Below are 11,312 nucleotides of genomic sequence, written 5' to 3'. Positions count from 1 at the left end.
CCGATGTTAGACTAACTGGTCTGTAATTCCCCGTTTTCTCTCTCCCTCCCTTCTTAAAAAGTGGGGTTACGTTTGCTACCCGCCAATCCTCAGGAACTACTCCAGAGTTTTGAAAGATTATTACTAATGCATCCACTATTTCTGGAGCTACTTCCTTAAGTACTCTGGGATACAGCCTATCTGGCCCTGGGGATTTATCGTCCTTTAATCCATTCAATTTTCCCAACACCACTTCCCGGCTAACCTGGATTTCACTCAATTCCTCCAACTCCTTTGACCCGCGGTCCCCTGCTATTTCCGGCAGATTATTTATGTCTTCCTTAGTGAAGACGGAACCAAAGTAGTTATTCAATTGGTCCGCCATATCCTTGTTCCCCATGATCAACTCACCTGTTTCTGACTGCAAGGGACCTACATTTGTTTTAACTAATCTCTTTCTTTTCACATATCTATAAAAACTTTTGCAGTCAGTTTTTATGTTCCCTGCCAGTTTTCTTTCAGAATCTATTTTTCCTTTCCTAATTAAGCCCCTTGTCCTCCTCTGCTGGTCTTTGAATTTCTCCCAGTCCTCCGGTATGCTGCTTTTTCTGGCTAATTTGTACGCATCATCCTTCGCTTTGATACTATCCCTGATTTCCCTTGTTGTCCACGGATGTACTACCTTCCCTGATTTATTCTTTTGCCAAACTGGGATGAACAATTTTTGTAGTTCATCCATGCAGTCTTTAAATGTCTTCCATTGCATATCCACCGTCAACCCTTTTAGAATTAATTGCCAGTCAATCTTGGCCAATTCATGTCTCATACCCTCAAAGTTACCTTTCTTTAAGTTCAGAACCATTGTTTCTGAATTAACAATGTCACCCTCCATCCTAATGAAGAACTCAACCATATTATGGTCACTCTTGTCCAAGGGGGCACAAAAAGACTGCTAACCAACCCTTCCTCATTACTCAATACCCAGTCTAAAATAGCCTGCTCTCTCGTTGGTTCCTCTACATGTTGATTTAGATAACTATCCTGCATACATTCCAAGAAATGCTCTTCCTCAGCACCCCTGCCAATTTGATTCACCCAATCTATATGTAGATTGAAGTCACCCATTATAACTGTTTTGCCTTTGTCACACGCATTTCTAATTTCCTGTTTGATACCATCTCCAACTCCACTACTACTGTTAGGTGGCCTGTACACAACACCCACCAGCGTTTTCTGCCCCTTAGTGTTTCGCAGCTCTACCCATACCGATTCCACATTCTCCAAACTAATGTCCTTCCTTTCCATTGCGTTAATCTCCTCTCTAATCAGCAACGCTACCCCACCTCCTTTTCCTTTCTCTCTATCCCTCCTGAATATTGAATATCCCTGGATGTTCAGCTCCCAGCCTTGGTCACCCTGGAGCCATGTCTCCGTGATCCCAACTATATATTAGTCATTAATAACTATCTGCACATTTTATACAACGGAGTAAACAACGATGTATCACGCAGGTATCGGACCACAACTTAATCTCATCACACAGGACACAACTTAATCTCATCATACAGCGACCACAACTTAATCTCGACACACAGGGTACAAGGTACAAACCCACAGCCAGCACATAATGTCATCCCAAGATAGACTTGCCCATACATGATTCTTAAAGGTACAGTCGAGGGGAATATCCTGCCAATGATAGCCATGCCTAATCCAGGAGGAGCAGCCTTGCTGATACATGTATATCAGACGTGGACACTCAAGGATATTCAGAAGGCAGTAGAAGGGATAACACACCCCAAAGAGAGTTTCACAAGGTGGCAACGGGATTTTGGAAACCTGGTCGTGAGTTATCGGTTAAACTGTGTTGAATATGAACAAGCCTTGCAAAGTATGTTCGGTTTTGATTGGTGTTTGATAGAAGGGGATTGGAACGCCCAGGATTGCATTTCGAATGGGAGCATGATGATAATGTTTACCAACAAAAGAGAATAGCTATGGAAGGGCATGTAAGGGAGCATTACTGAAAAATGGTTGACTATAATAAAATAAAAGAATGTGTGCAGACAAAGGATGAGGATGTGCGCCACTATTTCGCCAGATTGAGACAAGTATTCGAAGCAAATAGCGACACAGTGGCGCCCGACCAGTGGGTGGATGATGGACCATTCGCCCAACAACTAACAATAGAATTATTAAACGGCATGCGGCCAGAAATAAGCTTGTACATTAAGAAGCACACGGTGGGCTACAGACCGGAGGGTTAAGGCAATTTAAGGACTGGGCAGTACATGAGGAAGAAAAATGCAAAAAGCAGAAAAACCACAGCCAAACAAGTTTATCTGGCGGAAGTAATAGAAGAGAAGACGGGCTATGGAGGAATGATGAGGGGAAACTAATCTTACCAAGATCACTATTTAAATATGCATGTTTAATGAGCCATGGGGTAACCCATGTCTCAGCAGGAGGATTGATACAGGTAGTGGACAAAATATTCAAAACATATGGCTACAAGTAGAGCGTGAAAAGCTAAAAAGTGTGGATCAGGAGAAAAGTCGTCAATTACATGGATTAACCATCATGCAGGATCGGCCAGAGCAAGCTAGGCTGGACCTCAAAGGACTTGAAGAGACTGTGGCAAAAGAGTTGCAGACACCCCATAATCTTAGGAAGCTTTTTGTTCAAGACTTGGCCACGAGAGTCAAAAAGAGTGCGGAAATGGATTCTGACGATACTGGTGGGAGCGCTGCACAGAAGCAGAAGATCTCCTTCTTGAAAACAACCTTGAACAGCTCAACAAGGTTCACAAGCAGTTGGTACGCAACAATGCAGACCTTCGGTGTGAGCTTCCAAAGCTGGAGAAACGTCTCCAAGCTACAGCTGAAAGGGTCAAGGATTTGGAGTCCGCATTGAAGGAAGCGAAGGAGAATGCAGCTCGAGATCGTAAACGCTACCAGCAGGAAGTGGATCGCAGCAAGGAAGCTGTGCGAGCAAAGAACATGGCGAGGAGAGTACACTCTGCACAGAATGCTAAGCCCATTCGTCCTGGTCAACCCCCAATCCATGTGCAATTCGTAGGGGAGGTGGATTCTCCCAGAACAGCCAAGCGGTTGCTGTACGTGGAGGTGGTGGAGGTGTAAAATCAGATAAGTTTGTCCCTGGAGGGGTACTGAAATCAGAGATATTGGGTTCTTGCCTACATCTGTTAAGGATACTTTAAGCAACAACATAATCAAAGCGCAACAGATATCATCCAACAACCTCATCATTCCAAGATAGTGTGAACTCTGCAACTTAAACTTTTCACGGGAATATTTTTGGAAGAATAAAACAAAACAAAACAAAAAAAAACTGGCCTGTACAGCTACATCCTTGCAAAATCTAAATGCAATGTCAGCATCTTGCAAATACTACATGTGATTTATTGTGTAGCTTCATTGGACAGTACATTGTCATTCATGTCTTAAATTTAGTCTGCACTGTGCCAAGTTGAATGTACGTCGTTGCAGGAAAACCTTCGCAGAAAATTGAAACCTAATTTGTGTATATTTCATTGTTTTAGGATTTGTGAAACAATGTCTTCAAGTAGATTTGCTAAGCTTGTTTTACAATGGGGGTAAAATGATTTGGAGGAACCCAGCTATAACCCTTGTGTAAATTAAGACAGTACTTGAAGTTTTCTTGAAATGTGATTTTATCTTGGTTTACGATGAAGAGAAGTACAATTTGAATACTGAAGGTGGATTTATGACTGTGGTTAGCGCAGAGAACAGAAAAAGCTGCTAATAAAACACTGGAATGTTTGATGAGATTGCTTAACATGAAAATATTGCATTGTCTGACTAACATTTGGGACGAGCAGATTAAACTATGCTGAAAGCATATTGCTGACCATAGTATAGTATAGTATAGTATATCTTTATTGTCATGTTCCTGAGTACTCACATACCCAGAGGAAACAAAAAAACGTTGCTCAACCAGTGTCCATTCAGTGTGCAGTAAAAAATAAATAGAAATAAAAATACATATATCATGAACAAATTAAACACTCTACTCTCTACTAAACATCAACAGGCGTTCCGATCGGCAGCGGCACGACAGTGGCTCTGCTGCAGTGTGTCCAGGTTGGTGGTTGGTGCACGATACTTTGGCAGGGGGCGAAGTCCGTTTATCAGTCTTATAGCCTGCGGGAAGAAGCTGAGGAGCATCCTGCTGGTTTTGCAGCTAATGCTCCTGTACCTCTTCCCAGATGGCAGGATGGAGAATATGTGATGCGATGGGTGGTAGGGGTCTTTGATGATGGAGATGGCTCTGCTGATACATCTCTTCCTGTATATGTCCAGCAGGAAAGGGAGTGGAGCACCAATAATCCTCACTGAAGCCTACAAAGCCCTCCCCCTCCCCCACCTTGGACAGTCTGACCACCTCTCCCTGTTCCTGCTCCCCAAATACACACCTCTGATCAGACGTGTGAAACCTACCATGAGGACAGTGAAGGTCTGGCCTGAGGGGGCTGTCTCTGACTTACAGGAGCAGTTTCAGCAGACAGACTGGAGTCTCTTTGCTACTCAGTCCACCTCCAATTCACAAGTGGACATCAACTCGTACACCTCAACAGTTCTGGACTATATAAAATTCTGTACCGATAATGTCACTACCCACAAGGAGATAAAGACTTTCCCTAACCAGAAGCCGTGGATGAGCAGGGAGGTCAGACTCCTACTGAAGGCTCGCGATGCCGCTTTCAGATCTGGCGACGCTGAGGGATACAGCTCATCCAGGGCCAATCTGAAAATGGGAATTAGGAACGCTAAACTCAATCACAAACGGCGGATTGAGGAGCATTTCCATAACAACTCTGACCCCAGGCGCATGTGGCAAGGAATCAAATCCCTTGCCGATTATCAGAAAGTTAACACCCCTCCCCCAGACAACGACACCCTGCCTGACGAGCTAAACCACTTCTATGCTCGCTTTGACCGAGACAACAAAACCCCAGCCATTAAAGTTGCTCCACCCCCGAATGAACAACCTCTCAGCCTCTCCACCTCTGCTGTACAAGATGCACTGAGCAAGGTGAATGAGCGCAAAGCTGCCGGCCCCGATGGCATCCCTGGCCGGGTGCTTAGGGCATGTGCTGGTCAACTATCCCCAGTCCTCGCCGACATTTTCAATCTCTCACTGGCCCAGGGTGTTGTCCCCACTTGCCTCAAGACATCAACCATCGTGCCAGTGCCCAAACAGTCAGCTACAGGGAGTCTCAACGATTTCCGCCCAGTGGCACTCACCCCTGTCATTGCAAAGTGCTTTGAGCGGCTGATCTTGGCTCACCTCAAAGCCTGCCTCCCCCCCACACTGGACCCCCATCAGTTTGCCTACCGGACCAACAGGTCTACAGAGGACGCCATATCGGCGGCCCTACACTCTGCCCTGACCCACCTGGACCACAACAACTCCTACATCAGGCTGCTGTTCATAGATTTCAGCTCTGCCTTTAACACCGTCATCCCAGCCAGCTTGATCACCAAACTCAGTGGACTTGGCATCTCCACCTCCCTCTGCAACTGGACATTGGACTTCCTCACTAACAGACCACAGTCTGTTAGGGTCAATAACCTCACCTCCTCCACTATAACACTGAACACCGGAGTGCCACAGGGCTGTGTGCTCAGCCCTCTCCTCTACTCCCTCTTCACCCACGACTGCATCCCAAAGCACGGATCCAACGCCATTATTAAGTTTGCTGACGATACCACGGTAGTAGGACTGATCAGCGACAACGATGAGTCAGCCTACAGGGATGAGATCCAGCACCTGACCACCTGGTGTGCCGACAATAACCTCATCCTCAACTCCAAAAAGACGAAGGAGATTATTGTCGACTTCAGGCAGACCAGAGGAGGCAGTCATACCGCCATCCATATCAACGGGACTGAGGTGGAGCGCGTCTCCAGCTATAAATTCCTCGGAGTGCATATCTCGGAGGACTTGTCCTGGTCCCTCAACACCTCCAAGCTGATCAAAAAGGCACAGCAGCGCCTTTACTTCCTTAGGAGGCTCAAGAAAGCCCACCTGTCCCCCCAGATCCTGACCAACTTTTACCGCTGTACCATAGAGAGTATCCTGACCACCTGCTTCACGGTATGGTACAGCAGCTGCACTGCTGCGGACAGGAAAGCGCTACAACGGGTGGTGAAAACCGCGCAGCACATCATCGGTGCCCCGCTCCCTGCCATGGATGCCCTCCACCGAAAACGGTGTCTGAGTCGGGCTGGGAAGATCATCAAAGACCCCTCACACCCCAACCATGGACTGTTTGCCCTCCTCCCATCAGGGAGGCGGTACAGGAGCCTCAGGTCACGTACCAGCAGGATGAGGAAAAGCTTCTATAACAACACAATCACACTGCTGAACTCGGAGTCCCGACGATAGACTTCTCTGGTCCCTCCGTCCCCCTTTGTTTAATCATTCTGTATTTCCTGATTATTCTGTATCTTCTCTCTTTCTATTTTTTTTCTTGTTTTTTTCTCTTTATGTACAACTACTACGGACTGACGCAAAACTGCATTTCGTTGTACTGATACTTGTATTTGTGCGATGACATTAAAGTTGAATTGAATTGAATTGAATTGAATTGGCGGTCTTCACAATCCTGTCTAGTTGGTGCCGTTCGTACGCCTTGCAGCTCCCGAACCAGGAAGTGATGTTCGATGTTTGCAAACTGCATGAATAGCAGTTTTGATTCAAGCAGTGCTTTGTAAACCGTGAATATGCAATAAAAGCTCATTACGGAAAGAAAAAATTAAATTGGGAGTGGTTGGGAAATGGCGAGAACAGTGAACCAGTGTGACTGGGCGATTAATGGCTGGCGTTGACTCTGTGGGCTGACGAGTCCATGTTTCAATCAACTTTTAACTAGCACTGGCCCCATCAAACTGCCATATTCACCCTAGGTACACAAAAATGCTGGAGAAACTCAGCGGGTGCAGCAGCATCTATGGAGCGAAGGAGATAGGCAACGTTTCAGGCCGAAACCCTTCTTCAGACTGATCCCCCCCTGTCATATTCACCCTGACAGGCCAGTTGGCAAACATTCATAACTTCAGAAGTCATAGGAACAGAATTAAGCCATTCGGTCTATCGCGTCTACTCTGCCATTCAATCGCGACTGATCTATTTTGCACTCCTCTACCCCATTCTCCTGCCTTCTCCCTGACTAATCAAGAATCTGTCAATCTCCACCTTAAAAATGTCAAATGATGGCCTCCACAGCCGTCTGTGGTAATAAATTCCATGGACTCACAGAAACATAGAAACATAGAAAATAGGTGCAGGAGTAGGCCATTCAGCCCTTCGAGCCTGCACCGCCATTCAATATGATCATGGCTGATCATCCAACTCAGTATCCCATACCTGCCTTCTCTCCATACCTCCTGATCCCTTTAGCCACAAGGGCCACATCTAACTCCCTCTTAAATATAGCCAATGAACTGGCCTCAACTACCTTCTGTGGCAGAGATTTCCACAGATTCACCACTCTCTGTGTAAAAAATGTTTTTCTCATCTCAGTCTTAAAAGATTTCCCCTTTATCCTTAAACTGTGACCCCCTTGTTCTGGACTTCCCCAACATCGGGAACAATCTTTCTGCATCTAGCCTGTCCAACCCCTTAAGAATGTTGTAAGTTTCTATAAGATCCCCCCTCAATCTTCTAAATTCTAGCGAGCACAAGCCGAGTCTATCCAGTCTTTCTTTATATGAAAGTCCTGACATCCCAGGAATCAGTCTGGTGAACCTTCTCTGTACTCCCTCTATGGCAAGAATGTCTTTCCTCGGATTAGGAGACCAAAACTGTACGCAATACTCCAGGTGTGGTCTCACCAAGACCCTGTACAACTGCAGTAGAACCTCCCTGCTCCTATACTCAAATCCTTTTGCTATGAATGCTAACATACCATTCGCTTTCTTCACTCACTGAAGAACATTGCTGATGGTAATGTGTAGGAAGGAACTGCAGGTGCTGGTTCATGCTGGAGTGAAATGCTGGAGTAACTCAGCGGGTCAGGCAGCATCTCTGGAGAAAAGGAATCAGTGACGTTTCAGGTCGAGACCCTTCGTCAGAGAGAGAGAGTCAGGGGAGAGGGAAACTAGAGATACGGAAGTGTTTAAGAAGGAACTGCAGATGCTGGAGAATCGTTTGTCTGCCTAGAGATATGGAAGGGTAAGGTGTGAAAAGGTGGTGTGAGGTCACAGATACCCAATATTGACCTAAAATAGCAAGATTACAAAGAGATACCAGCTCCAGATATGACCCTATGAGGGTGGGAGCGGAGGGCATGTATTCCCTCAACGTTCCTCCTCATAAAATACAGATCAAACTTCAAACTGGTAAGTTCTCGTTTAATCTTACTATTTTACTTCGGAGTCACGTGAGGGACTCCATGAAGATTTCAAAGCTCTGTGACCTCACGCCCTGGAAATCCGAGTCCATGCTTCACAACTGCCTTGGTAGTTTGGGAGAAATTGTTAATGATTTCAAAAAACCAGAAACTTAATGCGAATTGTATAACGTAACAATAAATAATATTTATTAAATCAAATCATAACCCTTATTCCTCAGGGATAAATTATAACACGGAACTTAAAAGTTTCCCCGAAAACGACTCTATACCACTTAGTGGTTTATTATAGAATCTTTGAAATGTCCTCTCCGACGACCATCCTGCCGTCCTGAGGATTTGGTCCATGGAGACCTCAAGGCGTTTTGCTGCGGATGTAGCTGCCGCCCTAGTGGAGTGAGATTTAAAAATATTAGTGTCCACTCCTGCCTTATTTAAACCATATTTAATCCATCTAGAAATAGTCTGAGTAGACACCCTTTTATAAGGTTTCCTATAGCTGATTAACAGCCCCATTTCTTTGCCTCTAACGGCCTTAGTCCGTTCAATATACAATAAAATATGTGTCATTACACAGAGACGTTCGTCCTGCGGGTAAGCCAGAAATTCAAGGACTTGTCCTGCTGATCCTGGTCTGTTCTGTTTAACCAACTCCTGTATAACAAAGACCAACCGTCCTGCCATCTTAGAGAAACTATCCAGTCTCAACTTTTGCAGTGACTGGACCCTCTGTGCTGTAACCAACGCCATCAGCATAACCATTTTCCGAGTTAACATGTCCAGCGTCAATGCTGTGGCCGGCGACCAAGTTCTAAGCAAGTTGAGGACCACTCCTGCATCCCAGATCTGGGTATACCTAGGTTTAGGAGGTCTGGTGTTAAAGATTCCTCTCAACAATTTTATTACCAGCGGATGAGACCCCACTGACAGGTGATCTGATCCTTGCCACAAAAAGGTAGATAAAGCACTTCTCGCACTATTAATAGTGCTATAACCAAGTCCTTCGTAGTGCAGACTGGTGAGGAACTCTAGCACTGCCGGCACATTCTTATCCCTGTGGTCCAGATGATTATAACAACAGTAATTAATCCATTTTTTAATGTGACATAAGTATTGTTTTTGTGTTGACTTCCTTTGGGCTGCAGTAATCATATCCACCGTTCTACTGGATAGCCCCATGTCTCGTAGAGGTTCCTTCAAAGTCTACAAGCCAACAAATTAATATTTTTATAACACGGATGGCTATCGTGGGTTACTGGATGCACCAGCAACTTATTACTATGTTTCAAGTGCATACATGGTTCCAAAACCATATCCTGTATCACCGAGAACCATGGTTGAGTAGGCCAATCAGGTACTATGAGAATCCCAGATGCCGAATCCTGTTGAATTTTCCTTAGTACCCGATTGATGAGGCAGAAAGGAGGAAATGCATATATGAACCATTTCCCCCAGTGCAGAGAAAAAGCGTCTGTAGCTTCTGCCCCAGGATCTGGTTCCCATGATACATACCTTGATAACTGGTGATTTAACCTGGATGCAAAAAGATCAATATCCGGTCTTCCATACTTTTCTATGATTACCCCGAAGACCTTTTTATTCAACATCCATTCTGTATTTTCATTAAATTTACGTGACCTGGCGTCCGCCACTGAATTTAGTACCCCTGGTAGGTACGTAGCCGATAACCAAATATCCCTTTGGATACACCATTGCCAAATTAAATTAGCCAACTTGTCACAAGATATTGATATATTTCCACCCATATGATTTATATATGCCACCACCGTGGTATTGTCTATCTGCAACCTAACATGCTGCTGGCTCATTCCTGAGCAAAAAGACTTTAGCCCATGAAATGCACTCAGCATTTCCAAATAATTTATACCCGTGGTGTTTAGTAGGTTAGCTTCTTGAATATTCCATCTCCCTCCACAGCTCGAGATGGTATCCGTAGCACCCCAACCAATTGCACTGGCATCTGTTTGTAATACCATAGACGGGTTATCAATAACTATTGGTTTGGAGCCATACTTAACATTGTGTTCCCACCATTGTAGTTCTTTTATAGCGTCAATTGTTAGCTCCATTGGCCTATCAAAATGGCCTCTATTCTTTTTAAGTGCTCTAATTTTGTCTCTCTGTAAGTTTTGGTAATGTAATGGTCCAAATTGTATGGCAGGAAAAGCAGCCACAATTTTCCCAATCATCCTGGCTACCCGTCTAATGGATGGCTTAACAGTATTAATAAGCTCTAAACAATCACTTTGTATTTCTGTGGCTTTCCCTAGAGGTAAAGTCACTAGCATATCAATTGAGTTAATGGTGAACCCCAGGTAATCCATATTAGTTGATGGTGTTAAATTGGACTTAATTGGATGGATAATAAACCCCAGGTGTTGAAACAATTGCTTGGTGGCCTCCACTGCCTGACATGCCAATTCATAAGTTTTCCCCACTATAAGGATATCATCCAAATATGCCATTACTCTATGATTTTGTTGTCGCAGCAGTGCCAAGGCTGGTTTTAGAATTTTTGTAAACAACCTGGGCGCTGACGTAAGTCCATTTGGCAAAGCCTTATACTGCCAAAGCTGTCCCATCCAATTAAATTTCAAAAACCTCCTGTGTCTATATCTAATGGGTATTGTATAGTAAGCATCCTTAAGGTCAATACTTGCCATAAAATAGCCTTTAGACACTAAGTCTATAGCAGTGCTAAACGTATCCATTTTAAAATGAACATATTGCACAAAATTATTAAGTGTTGACAAATCAATAATAACTCGACAACCCCCATCTTTCTTATTCCTAATAAATATGTTGGATACAAACTCCTGTTTTTCAGGTTTGGTTTGTTCAATGACTCCTTGATTAAATAATCTTTTTATTTCTATGTGAGCTTTTGCTTGTTCTAATTTAGTAAGTATATATT

The 11,312-nt window shown here is 44.4% G+C and overlaps 1 protein-coding gene across 1 annotated transcript; it reads left to right on the top strand.

Moving 5' to 3' along the window:
* The first annotated feature begins 943 nt into the window (after positions 1–943).
* Positions 944–4,344, top strand: LOC129697561 (kinesin-1 heavy chain-like). Its single transcript, XM_055636230.1, is given in 2 exon segments — positions 944–2,749; positions 2,752–4,344. Coding segments are annotated over 2 exon segments (711 nt in total). The 5' UTR covers positions 944–2,406; the 3' UTR covers positions 3,120–4,344.
* Positions 4,345–11,312: the final 6,968 nt, after the last annotated feature.

Source organism: Leucoraja erinacea, chromosome 5, assembly GCF_028641065.1.
Source record: "Leucoraja erinacea ecotype New England chromosome 5, Leri_hhj_1, whole genome shotgun sequence".
NCBI lineage: Eukaryota > Metazoa > Chordata > Chondrichthyes > Rajiformes > Rajidae > Leucoraja > Leucoraja erinaceus.
This window is presented reverse-complemented; position numbering and strand designations above follow the sequence as displayed.